Consider the following 20127-nt stretch of genomic DNA (forward strand, 5'->3'; position numbering starts at 1 on the left):
GTGCTGGTCCTAGGCTAGAGCTTGAGCTACAGCTCTTTCCTACCCAGGCTGGCCTCAGATCTCAGCCTCCTGAGTAGCTAGGCATGAGCCATCAGCACCTGGCTTCTTGGGCTATTTATTGGTAAGGATTTAGTACCATGTTACACTTTACTCCATCTTACCAATAAAGCTCTATAGAAGTGGTGTGGACTGTGGAGCTAACTTCTTTCCTACAGGAAGAAAGGTGGTCATTGGCGGTCTGAGTTTCACTTCTGCTTAATAGTATGTGGTCTTGAGCTCGTATCTCACCATCTTCATGGGTGAGGACAGCTGTTTCAGTTGTCACAGCAGATACCAATCAGCAGGAAAAGAAGAAAGAGCAAAAGTCAAAACGAGTTTGCTTTAGCAAGTCTGGTTTCCTGGAAATCACTCATTCCTTTGCTTAGCTCTCATTACCCTTAATGAGCCACTTGATTGTATGGTCGGATGCATTTGGTATTTGCAGTCTTAGATGTGCATATTGTTACTGTCCCAAATACAGCTTGCATATCCTCTTTCTTGAATGGGATATGATCAATAGTCATGGCGTCAGAGATATTTCAAATCTCAGACTCTTTATTGGATTTTGGCGTGTTTGCATAGACTTTATAGGTTGAGCATCCTCAGTATGAAAATGTGAAATCCTAAATGCTCAATTTGTGACTATGGTTTTTGGAAGGGGACTGGAATAGATACTTAAACATGACACCAGTAATATGTATGCCTCTCACAGGGTTTCTCATGCAAGAGGGGTGGTTGAAGATCCTAGTACTTTCTCATACACCTTTTTCAGACACATGGGATTTACTGGGGGAGATTCTGTTTTTGTATACAATTGTTTCAGGCATATGGAAAGTGTGGCTAATATTCTCCAGTAGTTTGATGCATATATTTTTGGACAGAATGTTGATAAGAAGAACAATAAAAGTTTGCTTTGAGAATGCAAGAAATGTTTTAAGCACATATCCTTTAGCTTTTTTTCTGTTGATAACTTTTAACCTGTTAGCAGGGCTTAAAGTTGTGCATTTGTGCCATTTTACAAATATATGTATCCAGAATAAGGCATTTTTACCTCCTAGAAAAATTGTGGCCTTTCTACTTTTGAGGTTTAGAAGAAAAATGAACACCCAGCTTCCAGTCTTGAAGCTATGGTGTCCCCTAGTCACCTGCTGCTTTGTTGTGGAATTGGTGACCATCTTTGCTCACCATGATGTCTCACAGCCACTACTGTGAGTGCAAAGCCTCATGAGGTGGCAAGTCAGGGCTGGCTCCACACAGCAGTGGTTGCTGGCTTCCTTTGTAGCATATTTGCCAGCCTCCCATGTAGTAAAAACCCTGGCATATGTCTTTTGTGGATCCATGATTTAAGAATGAAAAGGCTAGATTCTAATTTGAATGTGAAAGAAAAAAATATCCAAGAAATATAAAATATCTCTCTACTGTGGAATCTTGTTTGCAGCCATCATACCATAGCAGGACTGTATCTGTAAAATTTGGTGTATTATTATATTTGAAGTATTTTTAAATCTAGATTCTTGGATATATTAACCTGTTTACAAAATATGTATCTTCTAGTTTGGCCTCGTATATATGTTCTTTTAAAGTTTTTATTAGAGACGACTCAGGAAGCTGAGCTCTGTTCATTTAGCCCAGATAGGAAAGCCTGTGAAACTCTTATCTCCAGTTAAACAGCAAAAAAAAAAAAAGAAAGAAAGAAAGAAAAAAATCAGAAGTGGAGCTGTGGCTAGAGCATTAGCTTTTAGCCAAAAGAAAAAGAAAAAAAAAGAAAATAAAAATCCCAAAAAACAAAAACAACAACAAAAGAGAAATATACTCAAGGAAGTATCCAGATCCTGAGTTCATGGCTTAGAACTCTGTCTCTGTCTCTGTCTCTTTCTCTTTCTCTCTCTCTCACACATACACACTTCATTAGATAAATTTTTCTGGTCAATTTTTTATTTATATTTGAAAAATAGTTTATCATTGGTACATAGAGTAGTTTGAAGGTAAAATATGGAGAAAATTGAAGCAGGTTAAATAATAATTTAAAAAGTCACTTCCCTAAAAATGTCAATTGATTTCTTCTTTCAAGTAGAAGGAGTGTGCATTGTACCAAGATAGAGCTCTTAAACCTGGGCTGGTAAATATTTTTTATGATGGCTTGGATTTATGACTTGTCCATAGGGGCAGCACTTTATTGCATTAGTAGATAAATCAAATTCACAAAACAATGTAGACATGGGTAAAGGAATCCGAATTTTTAAAAGAATCAACTGGAACAGTGGGCCAAATGAAGTTAGCAAGATGAAACATGGCTTAATAAAGAACACTTCAGAATGTTTTAGAAGTTTTTGTTGATTATAAGCATGAGATGAGTCAGTTGATGTGACTGCCAAGAAGAGTTAATTGGTTTTGAGGTTCAATTAATAGACAGGGAGTGCTTACAATGTGGGAAGTGGTCCTCCCACACTGTCTGAGGAGAATGAGAATTGTACTGGTGCATTTAAGAGGGACCTCACTATTGGATTTCATTTTCTTAATCTTTCAGCTTTCAAAGGGCTCAACTGCTAAAGGACTTAGCTTTATATACCATGCATATTTTATTGGTAATCTAAGTGTACCCCTAACATATTGAAAGCAACAGAAAATTTACTCAGGAAATGAGAAGACTCCTAAATAAACCAATCCTTGTGTTCTGATACCTGAATTCCTATGTACAAATAATTCAGTAGTATTCTGAAGATCTAGGAAGTGGATTTTAACTTTTTATAACTGTGAGGTTAAAATAGGCTTTATTAAGTATTACTGTATTTTATGTTTATAGTAAGTGATGTGTGTATACTTATGTTTACTGGGCTCAGGTGGACTCTGAGAGGTTGCCTTAAAGTAGATTTTTTGTGACAATACCATGGTTAAGATGCTGTAAATAGCATGACCCTTTGCTGACTCTCTCCATCTAAGTTTCCTTGGTATCTTCATGTTTGTAATGTTAAGATATAGTCATGATTTTTCTTATCTTAGTTTGTTGATGTGATAGATTATAATAATTCATTTTTGAGTTGAACCAGCCTTGTCTATCCAGGACAAATCCTGCGTGGTTGTGGTGTATATTCGTTTTATATATTGTAAGATGCAGTTTTATTATTTTTCTTGATGGCTTTTTTTTTTTTTTTGGTTGGTCGTGGGGCCTGAACTCTGGGCCTGGGCGCTGTCCCTCAGCTCTTCAGCTCAAGGCTAGTGCTCTACCACTTAAACCACAGCTCCACTTCTGGCTTTTTTTTTTTTTTTTGCCTATGTGGTGCTGAGGAATCAAACACAGGGCCTCATGCATGTAAGGCAAGCACTCTACCACTGAGCCACCTTCCCAGCTCTTCTTGATGGCTTTTATATCTGTGTTTATAAGAAAAACCAGTCTACTGCTTTCTTTTACTGGACTTGTAGGTTTTTTAGTCATATTTAGAAGTCTTTTTCATACTGATGTTTAAAGAAATTCCTCTATTTTTTCTGGTACCTTTATGCTTCGACTTTATATATTGAAATTTTTAATGTATTTAATACAGAATAATTATGGTGCAATTTGATATTTCCTGAGATCTGTTCAGTTATGCTATTATTTCTTGAAGAGACCATCAATTACTACTATTTTGTGAGGCTGTATTGTTTTTCTATATATTTCTGATCATCTCAGGGTCAATTTCTTTGATCCACTTTCTTGGTTTATCTGTTGATAATGTAATAGTTTGCTTTGAAAATGCGAAACAAGTTTTAAGAAACTGATTTCTCACAACTACTCCTGATTCTGTTTTAGTTTTAATTTCTTTTTTTTCTCTCTACTTTACTAATGTAAAAACTACAAATCTTTTCTCTGTACTAATAAAGTAGCAATTTATTGACTCTCTGTAGATGACTGTAATATTTGACACTTTTTAAAAAAATGTACCTATAGAATCATTCATTTATAAAAGTTGAAATTTGATAAATAGGTGTCTCTGGAATGTCTTGTGAACTTGTGAGAGATTTGGTTGGAGCTTCCAAGAAAATGATTTACTCAAATCTACTTTGCTACAACCACTTAAGTACTGATGAGCTAGGAATTGCAAAGATAGTATTTTATAGGAAGTTTTAAATAAAATGCACTTGAAAGAAGAATACTGAATGAAAAAATGCATGGGTTCTGAGCAATATATCTTTTATTTATTCAATGAGGGATTTGGAATAATGATCATTAAAGTCCCCTCCAGTTCCTGTCAGTCTTATATTCATCTTCTTTCCCATTATTTCCTGGGGACACTTGAAAAAAAAAAGTGAATCCTTCCCTAGCGATTCCTAGGACTTCGGGCCTGCCATGCCCTCAGCTGCCTCTCCCCTAGCAATTACTGACCCAGTTCCATCTGATCCCTGGTGTGAACTTCACTTAGGGAGCTAAAGTTTAACTTGACCTGCCTTGCTAGCACACACTGACAAAAGGTCCCTGCTTTCATTTTTGTCATATTATAGAAATTGCTATTGCAATATAATGGTGGTGTTGCTGTATTTCAGTTTGGTTTTCCTAAAATGAAGGAAGTGACCTTAGAAAAGAAATAGAATGCTCTTCTTCATTTTTCAGAGTAAGAAGGTTTGTATTTGTGTGTGTTAATGTGTGTATGTGTGAGTGTGTGTGTGTGTGAATGTGTGTCTGTGCATTTGTTGTATAGTTTTTTTTTTTTCCTTAACCACCTGGGTACAATAGTCTACTTCTTTTTCAGTCTGTTACCACCAATAAGTTTCTTTATAAATTATTTTTGCTGGACTCCTGGATAAAAAATGTTTATCTCTAATATGTGAAAGTAATTTCCATCAACCTTTTTTAAAAAACTAGATTTGAACTGATTTTACATAAACCTTTTTGTTTTTGAAGCTAAATAATACTTGTTTCGTTTAGCTTATCTAATCCTCTAATCATTCCATCCTTACCATATTTCCATATGCATTATATCTCTCTGTAGATTGCAGAACAAGAAGGAAGATGAGAAGGAAGCATTGTTCCATGTCATTTTCATGATTATTTCCAAAATGATGTTGTTCTTGCTCTGGTTAAGCATCATCACAAAGCTTCTGTATGGCTTAATGCCCTAGTGAAGTGTGTGTCCCCAGTGATAGAGAGCATCATGGGCATGAGCGGTCCACATGTACCAAACAGCTCCACCATGGATTTAATGTAGTGTCCCTGCTGTTTTGAAATTCTTGATAGGTTTTTAGTAAGAAGATTTTGCTTTCAATTTGGATTGAGTCTTACACATTTAAGTAGGTGATTTTGCTTATGGCTGATTGAGGACACATTTAACCAATCCTCTGTAATAATCATGGTAGCTGGACGCAAGGTGAGGAAGTTTGGTTATTAATCTGCTGCTTAGTGAGATACTCACTTCTCCCTTGTTACCTCTCTATAGTCTCTTGGGCTTTGGCTCATTATATTGCTCCATGTATCTCAGCCCAGGCACTGATGTATGATTGTTCATGGAATCCAAACTTTGGATTATTCACTCAACAGTTACTCTTTCCAGAAGCTTCTTTTGCAAGGTCCTTTCTGCCCTTTACATCATTGTAGTTTTATTATCTGGTGACTGAAGTGTTGCCTAGCCATTCATTTTTAATTTTTTAAAAAATTGCCTTTGGTTTTACAGAGAGGTTTAAATTCAACAGTTATGAGCATGATGCATCTTAAAATGGCACTCCTTCTGTCATTCTCCCCTTTTGTTCCAACCTGTCCAATCATTTGGAGAGTTCTTCCTTTCTCTGCTTTTTATTTAAATCAGGGCAGTTGACAGTTTTGTACATTAGTTATATTTCTGGTCAAATTTTGGCCCTTCTCTTTCTCTGAAAGAGATTGATATGCTAATGATGAAATTCTGCCTTGAGTAGAAATTTGGACTCCACCCCTGTAGCAAGATGTTGGAATACGTGAGGAAGTAATTTCAAAAGGTTTCAAAGTCAAGTCATGACTTCTGAATTTGATCCCATCCCATTTATCAATTTTTGCTCTTCTATTTGGAACAATAAGAATCCTGTTTAAAAATAATAGTCTATGCATATATTACCATGTTTTCCCATAATGTTTTCAGAGTCTCAGGTCTTACTTTTAAGTTATTTTTTTAAAATCTTTTTTATTTTTTATACAAGGTGAGAGACAAGGCTCCAGTTTCAATCTTCTCCATGAGGATATCCAGTTTTTCCAACAGCATTTATCAAAGAGGCTATCTTTTCTCCAATATGTTTTTCCTTCCCATATGGCCCAAGCCATATGCGTTTATTGGGTTTTCAAGTCTATTCCAATGGTCTGCCTGCCTATTTTTGTGCCAGTACCATGCTGTTTTTGTTCCTATGGTTTATAGTATAACTTGGCATTGGGTATTATGGTATCTTCTAGCATTGGTCTTCCTCCCCAACCCCAGCCCCAGGATTGCTTTGGCTAGTCAGACTCTCTTTATGCTTTCAAATAAATCTTTAGTTTGATTTTTTTTTTCATTTCAGTGAAAAATGACATGGGATTTTCTTGGGGATTATACTGAATCTATAGACTGATTTCAGTAATATAGTAATTTTCACAAGCTTTAGCACATCTAGGGAACCAGTCTTCAGAATCAAGAGGCAGTGCACAGAATGGGGTACAATCTTTGCAAGCTATTTATCAAAGGATTACTATTGAGAATACTTTTTTTAAGTCAAAAGTTGAAGAGCAAAAGAACAAAGAATCCAAATAATAAGTGGGAAAATGAATTGACCAGATAGCCCTTTATAAAAGCACAAATGGCTAATAAATGCATAGATAAAAACTCCAACATTCTTAGCCATAAAGAAAATGCAAATACAAACAGAACTGGTATTCTTAATTTAGTCAGAATTTCTGAAGTTAGGAAAACAACAACAAAGACTGGTGTGAATGTAGGGTAAAGAACCCCTTTTACATTGTTGGTGGGAAAGTAAATAAGCTAGCAATGATAGAAGTCAGTTTGGTGTTTCCTCATGAAACTAATTCAGTAATTCTACTAAATTACCAAAAGATCCTAAGTATATATCTGAAGAAATGTAAATCAGCCTAGAAGGGAGATACCTGCATGCCCCTGCTAATAGCAACATTATTTACAGTAGATGAGATATGAAACCAGTTTACATGATCAGCACCTGAGGACTGGATTAATCAAATGTACTGTCTATGTATAATGGGATATCATTATTCAGTATAAAGAAGAATGAAATTTTATCCCTTATAGGAAAATGTATGGAACTGGAAATTGTTACATTAAAAGAGATTACCAAACTCAGAAATACAAATATTTCATGTTTTTCTTTATATGCAATTTCTCAGTGTAAAAAATGTGGAATGCAATAATCAGTAAGTGGAAGGAGGTGGAAAGGAGAGGGTAAAGTGAGTGAATATTACAAAACCATGTTATGTTAATGGATGAAAAGAAATGCTTAAAAAGAGGAGGTAAGTGAAAGGGTAGTTAAGAAAGAATCATGTGGGGTTGGAAGCATGGCTTAATTGGTAGAGCACTAGCCAATGAGTGAAAGTATCAGGTACAAGTTGAGTTCCCATCTTGGATTTAAAAAAAAAAATGAAAAGGAAGAAACAGTACATGGGGTGAATTTGTTTCAAGCATATTGTATGAAAATTGTAAATATCACAGTGACATCTCATTGTGCAATTAATTTGTGCTAATAAAATTGTAAATATTGAACCATAAGTGTAAGCAGTAGATTATTTTAGTTTTCACTTTTCCTGGTCATACAGCCAACTATGGATACAAATCTAATATATATACAGCAAATGTAACTTTTAATAATGATCTTATAGTATGTATTGATTCAGTTATCAAATTATTTTTTCTTTTTTCATTACAGCTTAACAAACAACAATTGCAGTTACTAAAAGAACGGTTCCAGGCCTTCCTCAGTGGGGAAACCCAAATCATAGCTGATGAAGCATTTTGCAATGCTGTTCGGAGTTACTATGAGGTGAGCTTAAGGAACATTAGAGCATTGTGGTGCTTTTTGAAAGATTGTTTGATGACTTTCCCATTTTAAGAAACTTCTGGTTAGATCTAAATCACACACACATATATGTATATATGAAAATACATAGAGTTATATACATAAATACATAAACATAGCAACTAAAGTATGGTATGAGCAGTGGAGGATTGCAATAGTGTCACTACCTTGAACAACAAATTCATAGTTTAACAAAATGAGTACCAGGAACTTGGTGCATGTGTTGCTGGGAAAGGGTGAGATGAAGATGAGGGGAGGCAGACAAATGGAGAGAGAAAAGGTGGCAAATATAGTCATACATGTGAAAATGTGACTAGATAACTTGAAGGGAAGGGTGGGTTTGGAAGAGATTTGGGACATTGATTGGAGGTGTGACATTGATCAAGATGCATAGTACTTGTAAACAGATGTGTTCAATTGAACTCCTTTATACAACTACTTAAAAATATTTTTAAAAAGTAACAAAAAGAAACTCTCTGGTATATTAGAAGGTTTGTGCATTTGCCACCTTCTTAAAGCATTGTTGGTTTTATTTCTCAATTTAAAAGCTCTTTAATTCCGTAGCCTGGCTTTGAGAGATAAACAGAATGGGAAATTCTTCACGTCTTTAGAAAAGTAAACTATTTAGAAAAATCTTCTGGCAGTGATTGATAAAGCTGAATATATCTATCTTCAGGACCACACATCTAAATTATCCTTTCTAATCAGGATTTCAAATAGTAAATGGCTATCTTATGCTGTTTTATTGCTTAAGCTTAGACTAATTAAGGCCAATAACTAATTCCAACAGGGTAAATTGATTTTTCTTTTCTTCTGGAAGGAATGATAGCACAGTACTGTCTTGCTGTTTTACTGTTCCTTTTGGTTTACCTTGTGACTCACAAGGAATTCTCCGTGGATTTCCTATGTGCACCACTTTTCACACATAGTCATTAACTACTTCAGTGAGTTACCAATAGGTGTTAAGTTAGATGAGCTCCCTTTTACTTCCTAAGCATTTCAGAGCCATTGGGAAATGGTTCTTTCCATTGTGCGTGTCCTTTCAACCTTTCCGCTGAAGAAGTATAGTATGCAGTCACACAGTAGATGAGTAGAAATTGGGAAATTGGAGACACCGTGGTACAAACTTTCCTGTGGCAGGAATATTTTCATGTAAGAAACAAAGTATCTACTGGATGAGGTTTGTAATTTGGGGATGGCATATATATACATCAGAAGTTCCCTAATACATCTCCAGGAAAGTGTACTTTACCCTTCCTTGGCCTATTGACTCAGATGAATGAAGAGAAGTGAGGGAGAGAATTCAGTCCAGAGTTAATGTATATTTTATAAGTGAGGGAAGGGGTGGGAAGGAAGGGTTAGCTGAGAATGTTGAAAGGGGTGGCATTGTTTAAGATGCCTTATGTTCATAATTTGCTTTTGTTGAATGACAAATCCTATGTACAACTACTTAAAGATAATAAAAATATATTAAAAGTAGAATAAACCTTAAAAATGTACAGAAGCACAGCTTGCTAAATATGAAGAAATTCAGTGGCTATGGTAGATATGCTGTGTAACTATCCTACCATACTGCCTTACATCTTCTCTTGAAAGATTGAACACCTCATTCTTCCATGGTAAAATCTGGCTGTGAGTCTTAAAAAAAAAAAGAAATGGAAGATATATAATTTCATCATGTGATAAAGCAAAAGCTAAAAGTCCATATTCAAGTCCAAAGAAATGCAGCAGTGAAATTAATTTGCGTAACAATATTCATTTTATAAAACAAAAGTCCAGGTGCTAGTAGCTCATTACTGTAATCCTAGCTTCTCAGGGGGCTGAGAACTGAGGATTGCAGATTGAAGCCATCCCAGGCAGGAAAGTCCATGAGACTCTTATTTCCAATGAACTACAAAGCAAAAAGTCAGAACACACAGGTGGAACTGTGGCTAAGGTGTCAGAATATTAGCCTTCAGCAAAAGAAGTTTGGGGACATCACTGAGGCCCTGATGTTCAAGCCCCACAACTGGCACCAAAGGGAGAAAAAAAGAGAGAGAGAAAGAAAGAAAAATACATTTCAGCTTTTCACATTAAATAGAACCTGATGCAAATGATCTAAGCACATGCAAACTTAAAGCACATCTCAAAGATTGCATACCACTAGATTGTTGAATATTTAGTGTAAATTTGTGTGTAGATTTCAATAATATGATACTTTAAAATAAACATTCCAATTCTGTAATACTTTTATTTTTATTATTTTTAATTTAATTTTATTGTCAAGGTAATGTTCAGAGGGGTTACAGTTACATACATAAGGAAGTGAGTACATTTCTTGTCACACATTGCTACCCCTCCCTCATTTTCTCCCACTTTCCCTCCTTTCCAGGTCCCCCAAGTTGTAAAGTTTATTTCCAACTAGGTGCCCTGTGAGTATCACTGTTGCATTGGCTTGCCGTTCGTCCCTTGTCTCATCATTCTGTTGTTCCCCTTGCCTTCCCTAATTCCGATAAACATATATACAATAAACAGGGAACCAAAATCAAACACACTGACAGCAGGGGATAAACCACAGGAGAAAAAACAATTAAAAAAAGAATAACTTTATATACTACATTAAAAACAACAACAAAGAAAAACCTCTGTTTCCATATCTTGGAGTTCATTTCACTTAGCATCATCTTATATAGTCATATGTACATAGCTATCCAGCTATTGTGATCCTCTTCTTAAGTTTTTTATTGTAAAAATACTGTACAGAGGGGTTACAGTTACATGAGCAAGGTAATGAGTACATTTCCTATCAAGCATTGTTGCCTCTTCCTTTGTTTTTCCCCTACCATCCCTTCCCTCCCACCTCCACAACTACACTCACCGCCCTCCCACCCCACCACCCCCGCCTAAATTGTAAAGTTCATTTTTCAACATAGTGTTTTATACACCTCATTGTAATAATGGATAATTTTATTCTAGACATTAATAATTACAAATGAGGGAAACCATGGACTGTATATTTCTTTGGGTCTGACTTACCAAACTGTTACAAAGCTACAGTAAGTAAAACAGCTTGGTACTGGCACAAGAGGAAGCCTGAGGACTAACGGAATAGAATTAAAGGCCCAGAAATGAACCCACAGATTCATGGGAGCTTTAAGAATGGAAGAAAGACAGCCTCTTCAGTAAATGATTGGTTAATCACCTGTAGAAAACTAAAGCTAAATCCTTATATATCACTCTGCACCAGAAGCAGTTCCAATGGATCAAAGACCTTAGAGTCAAAGCAGACACCATGAAAACGTTACAGGATGGAATAGGAGAAACCCTAGATCTCCTTGGCACAGGCCGAAATTTTCTTAATAGAGACCCAGAAACACAACAAATCAAAGAAAGGTTGGACAAATGGGATTGCATGAATTTGCAGAGCTTCTGCATGGCAAAACGCATAGTTAGCAAGATTAATAGAAAGCCCATGGATTGGGAGAACATCTTCACTAGCCATACAATGGGCAAGGGTCTCTTATCTAAAATGTACTTGGAACTAAAAAAAGTTAATCCCCCCAACAACAAATCCTCAAAGAAACAACTGCCTGATGAATAAAGACTTAAAGAGAAACTTCTCTGAAGAGGAATTAAGAATGGTCAATAGATACATGAAGAAGTGTTCAACCTCTGGAGCAAAGAAATGCAAATCAAAAAACATTGAGATACCACCTCACCCCAGTTAGAATGGCTATAATCAAGAACTCTAGTAACAACAGATGCTGGAGGGGATGTGGACAGAAGGGAACCTTACTGCATTGTTGGTGGGAGTGTAAACTTGTTCATCCACTTTGGAAAGCAGTATGGAGGTTCCTCAAAAGACTCCACATAGAGCTCCCCTATGACCCAGCAATCCCACTTTTGGGCCTTTACCCAAATGACCACAAGACCATACTAAGGCTACCAGCACAACTATGTTTATTGCAGCATTATTTACCATAGCTTAGATATGGAATTAACCCAGATGCCCCTCAGTAGATGAATGGATCAAGAAAATATGGTGTGTGATATATATATATATATATATAATATATATGATGTATATGTGTGTGTGTGTATATATATATATATATTTATATAAAATCACACAGTGGAATTCTATGCCTCCATCAGAAAGAATGACATTACCCCATTTGTGAGGAAATGGAAAAACTTGGAAAAAATTATATTAAGTGAAGTAAACCAGGCCCAAAGAAACTTAGGTCCCATGGTTTCCCTTATTTGCAATAACTAGTACCTGTCTAAGACAAGCAGAAAAGGCCAAAAGCTAAGTACATATGACCATATAAGATGATGTTAAGCGAAATGAACCCCAAGATAGGGACAATATCTTTTTTTCTTTCTTGCTATTGTTTCTAACATATTTATAATGTATCATTTGATTTTTTTCCTTGCTTTGTATGTTTCTCCCCCACAATATAACCCCTATTTTCACTGTATTTGATGTCGGTGCCCTGCATCTTATATATACATTTCTCTAATTCGAGGAGGGGAAGGGAAAAAACAAAATGCTTAAATAAGCATGCAGATTGATCCATTGTAACAATGAGATGTACAAAACACTATGTTGAAAACGAACTTTACAACGGTGGTGGTGGGGGCCTGAGGGGTAGTTGTGGAGGTGGGAGGGAATGGATGGGAGGGGGGAAAACAAAGGAGGAGGCAACAACGCTCAATGGGAAATGTACTCATTACCTTGCTCATGTAACTGTAACCCCTCTGTACAGCATTTTTACAATAAAAAACGTACAAAAATAATCAACTTCTGTTCATGAAAATTGGGAAGAGTTCTAGTTCTCCCCCTAACAGCAATTGGTTTGTATCATCTCCTTTTATGATTTTTCTCTCGTTCCCTGACCTTATACTTAACTCAGTATTTATTTAAAAATCAAATGCATTGGCTTGTGAAAATAGAGTTTTATAAGCCATTTCTTGCTTGATCTATATAATCACCTTACTATTTTAGACTTGATCTATACAGCATACTACTTAGTAGTAGATATGTAAGTTAGAGAGAGAAGGGGAACAGGGACAATCAATATTGAAATGATTTTTTGAAATTTTCGTATCATTTCACATTGGAATACGATTTACTTCTCATATTCCAGAGGATGTTTGACCTCTTACAGTCTCTTTCTAAACTTTGAAATAATCCTATGGAAAAGGCCTGATTTCTTTTCTTTTCTTTCTTTTTTGTCATGAATGGATCATCTCTAAGTAAACCAAGATGGGCAGCCTGTGGCAGGAAGAGATTAAAAAAAAAAAGGTCAAAACATTCATAGATGAAATCCAGTAACCAGTAATGAGAAATGAGGTTTTAAATTTGCACCAAGCTCTTCATATCACACCTCATTTATTATCTTGGATACTAGCTATTAGCTATTTGAGTTCACATTGTGTTTCTTATATTCTCAAGGAGGCATTTGAAATTAAGTATTCCATAAGATCCTGGAAAATGACTTCATGTTTGAGATTCCTGTTTCTCTTTAGGGCATCAGGTTTTATGCTGGCTTGTCAGTGTGATCTGTAGACTCACCTGCCTCCGAAAATCTGCCTGTTGTGCTCATGGGAGAATTTTGTTCACACGCATTGTTCACAATTTTGAGGTGCTCATTTTGTTAGGCTTTTTCTCTTGTCATTTTGTACTTTGGCCTGGCACTGCAATTTATATCACCAGTGTACACTGATAATCCTGGACATGGTGTCTGTAACCATTAGGGACCCAGAAACTCATGGTTCCTTAACTAAAGGAGCATCAACAAAGAGATAAACCTTCTATTATTTTGAGGGGTTGGTACTAAGGTTTGAACCTGGGGCCTTGCTCTTGTGAGGCGGGAACAATAACACTTGAGACATTTTGCCAGAAATTTTTACATTTAGCTATCTTTTTAATTGGTGTGCCTTTATGTACAGGCCAACCTTGATGGTAATTCTCCTCTTGGTACTTCCCCATGTAGGCTGGCAAGTGCCAGCCCACTCAGCCATTAATCAAGATGGAGTCTCACATACCTGGCCTGGCTTTGAATCCCAATCCCCTGATCTCTACCTCCTAATTAGGACTATTAATCCATGTGTCTAGTTCCATAATGATAAAAATAACACCAAGAGCCCTAATGAACACTAGCCATGTCTCTGCTGCAGATATCTGATGAGAAAGTATATTTGGGTAACAGATTTTGCCTAAGAAGATCATTTTTACATTAATCAAGGAAATGTTCTTTAACTTTAAACATCTTTCCGGGAAAAGTTGTTTAGATTCCTTTATTTTACTTTAACTCCCTTGTCAGCTCAAGGTTAAGTAACATATCTTTGAACATCTTAATTTTGTTGGTTATTTCCTTAACAAACTTGTCTATAGTGTTTTCAATCAGAACGTTCACCCTAATTTAGACTTAAAAATTGTGCTAGTTGTTCAATTTCTACAAGTCCCTTCTCCTTGATTCTGTGGTTCCAAAAGTGTTAAAAAGTTTTGTGCTTGCTCAGCCATCACCTTGAGCCAGTTAATCATTTTCTTTGGTTATTGGCTATTACATTTACTAGATCATCTGTTTTATCCTTAGGCTTCTCATTGCAAATCTTTTTGTTGTTGCTTTGATTTTGGGGTGAAATAATTAGAGAAATCACTTGTACTTTTTCATAATAGGTACTGGGTCTAATCTTAGTATTTTGAAAACTTTTCTTTAATCACAAAATTGGAGAAAACAAGTTATTGGAAAACAAAAAAGTACAATATTCAAGATCATAAGTCAAGATGTTCATTGATCTCTTAGTACATTATTGGCTTAGTCTATAAAATTTAATTACTTTTTTGTTGCTGCTAATTGTAGGACTTGAACTCAGGGCATGGAGGCTGACTGAGCTTTTTTGCTCAAGGCTTGCATTCTGCCAATTGAGCCATACCTCTACTTTTCTGGCTTTTTGGTAATTAATTGGAGAGAAGAGTCTCATGGGCTTTCCTGTCCTGACTAGCTTTGAACCATGATCCTCAGATCTCAGCCTCCTGAGTAGCTAGGGCTACAAGTATGAGGCACCAGCACATAGCTCTTAATTTCTTTTATAGTCATTATCATCAGAACAATTATCAAAAGGCTTGTTTTAATCTGGTACAGTGTAAATCATATAGCATTCTTTTGCATAGGAATCCAGGTTTGTAATGAGCAATATATGTAGAATGATGAGGTGGTAAGTTAAGATTTAGTGTCTTAAATAAAGATAGCTACTTTTTTTTAAGCTCAAACTGTTTAAATGCCTGGAATTTTTATATAATTATGGTTTACCCAGTAGTGCACACATAGTAGACACTAAGTATAGATTCTTAATTTGTGATAAACACTTTATCTAATTAAGCAAGCATTTATTTGAGTGCTAGTCATGTATTATATCATATCATGGAAAGATGAATAAGGCAAGGTTACAGTCTCCTGAGATACACAGATATATAGACATGAGTCATTAAAATTGTTCTTTCTTCATCAGATTAGAATGCAGCAATGATTGAATGCCATTTTTATTTCCTGTGTTGAGAGATTAGATACTACATACTTGAAAGTGAAAGGCCTTATAGAGTGACTCTGTATTCAATTCTCATGACACTGTGATGAGTAGGATTAAGCATGGTAGCATACTGACATATACTATGTTTCAGGATACTTTTTAGTTGAATCATATAAAAGTGATAATATTTTCCACTTTTTAATGTATCATAAAGTCAGTTTCATGTCAATAAATTTAATTGTGTTTAAAATAGCAATAATGAATTTCAATTGATATGTCTTCTGGGTGGTTGATGTGTGACAGGACTCAAAAAATCTAGGCAATAAACCTCAGTCAATATCTAGCTGATTCACCGTCATGATCTTCTTAGGAGATACATTGTTTTTGTTTTGTTTTGTTTTGTGCCAGGCCACTGGCTTCAATTCAGGGTTTGGGCACTGTCTCTGATTTTTCACTCAAGACTGGTACTCTGGCACTTGAGCCACAGCTCTACTTCTGGCATTTTAGTGGCTAATTTAGATAAGAGTCTTAGAGACTTTCCTCTGTGGGCTGGTTTTGAACTGCAGTTCTCAGATTTCAGATTCCTGAGTGACTAGGATTATGAACTTGTGGCACCAGCGCCTGGCTTTGAGGTACAGTGTTTTTAAAGATTCATAAGATTATGAAACTCTCCATGTATATACATCAATGAAGACATCTTTAGGTTTTCCCCTATCCAAAAATTTTAATATAAAGGTATATTTAAGAATATATATTTATAGTAGCATTACTGTTATTTCTTGTGTTCTTAATTTTGTCCCCAAATATTTGATTTCTCCTCTCAATTCACATTTAGAAATTATAACTAGTAGTTTTATTTAAAGACATTGTGGTTTAACCATCATATACCATTACTGTCCTTAAAAGAGTTTACTCATATGTTCGTTTGATACCTTTGTTATGATAGTTGTAACTTTTATTTCTACTCAGTCAACTTAGTCAGTGATGAATTAGAATAGTCTATTGCTCCAAAATTAGAAATCACTTACAACATACTTAATTAAATCTTAATTTTAGGAGGCATTGTTTTAATAATTATAGTTTTCTGTTGCACAAATTATTTTTTTCTCTTTTGTGCCCATCATGGGGCTTGAACTCAGAGCCTAGGTGTTGTCCCTGAACTTCTTTGCTCAAGGTTATCACTTTACCACTTGAGCCACAGCCCCACTTCTAGTTTTTTTTTTTTTTCTGGTTAATTGCAGAGTCTCATGGACTTTCCTGCCTACGCTAACATTTGACTCTCCATCCTCAGATCTCAGCCTCCTGAATAGCTAGGATTAAAAGTCTGAGTCACTGGTGCTGGCAAATTCTCTCTTTCTGAGCAAGTTTCTTTTACCTCTACAAGATGGCTTATCTGAGGCTTTTAATTTTTAATTTTAACAAATACTTTCAGAGAAGTAATTTTTCTTTTCTCAGTGGCCTTTACTCTGCATAGGATTTTGATGAAGTAATGTGATAATGTTCTACTTTTGTGACTTTTTAAGGCACTTTAATGTACATTTAAACCTTTATATAGACTGCTGAAATTTTAGTTGACTAGTAAGTTTTCTGTTCTAAAAATCTCTGTGGTACATGGAGGAATTGATTTTTCCATCCTAGCCAAACTTATACAATTGTGTGTGTATCTGATGGTATAGCTTGGACAGAAGGTGTTAAACCACGGATTATTACAGATAGATGTGAAGGACCTTACCAGGGAAATTAAATACACTTAATGTTTATAAATGTATATGAAGGAGAGAGGGAAGAGAGAGAGAGAGAGAGAGAGAGAGAGAGAGAGAGAGAGAGGGAGAGAGAGAGGGAGAGAAAGAGAGAGAGAGAGAGAGAGAACCCTTCCCCCATGCCCAGTATGCTTCTGTTCTTTAAATTGGCTTCATCGCATGCTCTGCTGCACTCACAGGTGGTAGCCCTGGTGTGAACTTGGCCCCCTACTTATGTTAACAGAAGGATAGATGGAGGAAGTGGATGATTTGAGCAAGCTTGTAGTGTAGAGGAAGGGCTGTATGGGGGCCTTCCAGCTTGCTTTCCACATGCAGAGCCCCTGCACCAAGCCAACTGGCCCCTTTCTTTTCTGCCCCCTCTCTTCCTTCCTTTTTCCTCCTCCCCTAGCTTTTCCTTGTCATGCCCAGGACCCTCTGCACTGACTGATGATTGTAAGTGCCTTTTTCTATATCTGAAACTCCTGTTTCCCCCTTGTCTATTAGTAAATATTCAAAGAAAGCCAAGTCTGTCTACAGTAGTGTGAAGGGATTTATACTTTGGCTTTTCCCTTTAGTAGTTCTTCAAAGTTGTATACACATACAAGGGCATGAGGTAGTAGTCCTTGAATTTTTATTATGGGAATGTTAATTGGCAACACATTATTACCATGCATGTGGCAGGATCTATAAAAGCATTCGCCTGTTGAAATAACCAAGACTAGATAATTTGTGAAGAGAAAAACATTTATTTTGCTCACAATTCTAGGTGTTCAAGGCAATGGTGCCTTTATTGGCTTTAGTGGGGCTCCTTTGGTGGATGGTGTCATGGTTAGAGGAGAGACCGCATAAGAGAACAGTAAATCAGAGCAAGGCAAGGGCTACCCTTGCTTTTCTTAGAACAAGACTCTCTTGAGAACTAACTCGGGGCTTCCAAAGAATGATCTTAATCTTTTGTGAGGGTAACTAATGTTTTCCCTCTAGACCTCTTAGAAGTCTACCACCTTCCGACAATCGCACATATCCAAACCCATAGCAGCCAGATTGGAGGGGAGATCAGAATAGAGTTTATACTGATCTTTAACACATTCTCTTTGCCTGGAAAAACAGGTTGCTTCAATGATTTCTATTCACTTTGATCACAGACCAGCTGATGGTCAGAGGTCAGGTCCAGATGTCTGTTTAAAGGCAGCTGTTCTCTATGGTCAGGACTTCACTTTCTCTGTTCTGTAATGTTTTGTCTTTAAATCTTGTGTGGTAATGCTTAGATTGCAAAGGCCTTATCACAGTCATGTTTCATTCCATTCTTAACTTTTATGCCCTATTTCACTTAATTTCCCTATACTCATTTGGGTGTTTAGCAGTAGGGAAAAGTACAGGTGATTAACTGAACATTCCATATGTGGCTTTCATTATTCCGTCTTCTGTTTTGGAGGTTTTTCTACCTTTCTATAACTGGAGAACTTTGCCTCTCAGTCTGATGAAAGGAAGTGGGAAGGCAGAAGAAAAGCAGGTAGAAGGATGGGAAACAGGTACATTCATTATCATTTCCCCATGTCAAAAACTTTCATATATGTAGGAGTACAATAGAGAATGATGACAAGAAAGTTTTTAAATAGGTGAGATGTACTAGTTGAATTGTGTAATGACAGTAAAACTACTTCTACAGAGTTTCTGCTTTAGTAAACTAAATATATGTTTTGGAGATAGACTCGTGTTTAGCATAACTAAATAGTATATCATTATTGCTGCCTGGTAATTTTTCTACGTGAGGGCAATAATTATGCCTTCTCCAATGTAAACTTTGGAAGGGTGAAAAGATTCTGATTGGTAAATGTTGCGTGGGTATATTTCCTACATTAGGATATTGTCTGGTCTCCTTAATCAAGAAATTACATCTTTGCTATCTACTTTGCTTATGAAAATTAATTGATACTTTCTAAGTTCTAAAATAACTTCCAGGTAGAACAATATAAGACTTGTTATATATGTGATTTATTTTCAATTTTCCTTTAGAGTAAAAGGTCCTGACATTTTGCTAATGTCATTTTTCCAGTGCCAATGTGTCTTATATTGTTTGTAAATTTTTTTAAAATAATCTTATCCATGAATGTCTCTTTATACTCAAAAATATTTTTAAAACATGAAAATTATTTATAGTTTGTTTATGTATTTGTACCCTCAATTTGCACATTTTGAAGTTGTCAGACTACTCAAGTATTGCTACTAACTATCTGTCATCTTTTCTTACTGGATGGGACCAAACTGATAAGAAGAGATAACTTTTTAATTGGGTTCTGAGAAGGCTACTTGAGAAAATAATTCAAGATGATAAAACGCAGGAGATAGATATTGTCAGATATGTTGATAAGTGGTTGGATCAAGCATATGCTGAATTCCAAATATGAATGCACAAATAGACATTTAAAAAGTCCTAATCATATTACAAAAGGAGTCTGTTTTGCCATTTCGTTCTTTATAAATTCCTTTGAAGTGGAAATTTTGTGGGGGAAGGTACAAATCAGATAGAATGCATAAAGGTTACAGACTGTCAACATTGGAAATGCTATTGTGTGTTTAGTAGAATTCAAAACATGTTCACATTCCAAATTGAGACTAAACCCTGTGCTATTAATTATGGAATCTGTTTTCTCATTTAAATCAGCTTCTCCCTCTCTTATAGCCACTAACCTTCCAACCCCTGTATTATAACAACAGATGCCTGTGGACCCTCTCCACCTTTGACCTGTTCCTTTAGTGATTTAGTTAGTTAATAAGGCTGGGATGAGATACCAGGCATATATTCCTTCCCTTCTCTTGCAGTTAC

At 35.9% G+C, this 20127-nt stretch overlaps 1 protein-coding gene across 1 annotated transcript in view; it reads left to right on the forward strand.

The window, feature by feature from the left end:
• Positions 1 to 20127, forward strand: part of Cadps2 (Ca++-dependent secretion activator 2) — a 436304-nt gene that overhangs the window by 101321 nt on the left and 314856 nt on the right. The window contains exon 3 of the mRNA XM_013019914.1: positions 7900 to 8013. Coding sequence (XP_012875368.1) covers positions 7900 to 8013 — 114 coding nt within the window. The remainder of the gene's footprint in view (positions 1 to 7899; positions 8014 to 20127) is intronic.

The sequence above is a fragment of the Dipodomys ordii genome, unplaced genomic scaffold (assembly GCF_000151885.1).
Source record: "Dipodomys ordii isolate 6190 unplaced genomic scaffold, Dord_2.0 Scaffold48, whole genome shotgun sequence".
Classification (NCBI taxonomy): domain Eukaryota; kingdom Metazoa; phylum Chordata; class Mammalia; order Rodentia; family Heteromyidae; genus Dipodomys; species Dipodomys ordii.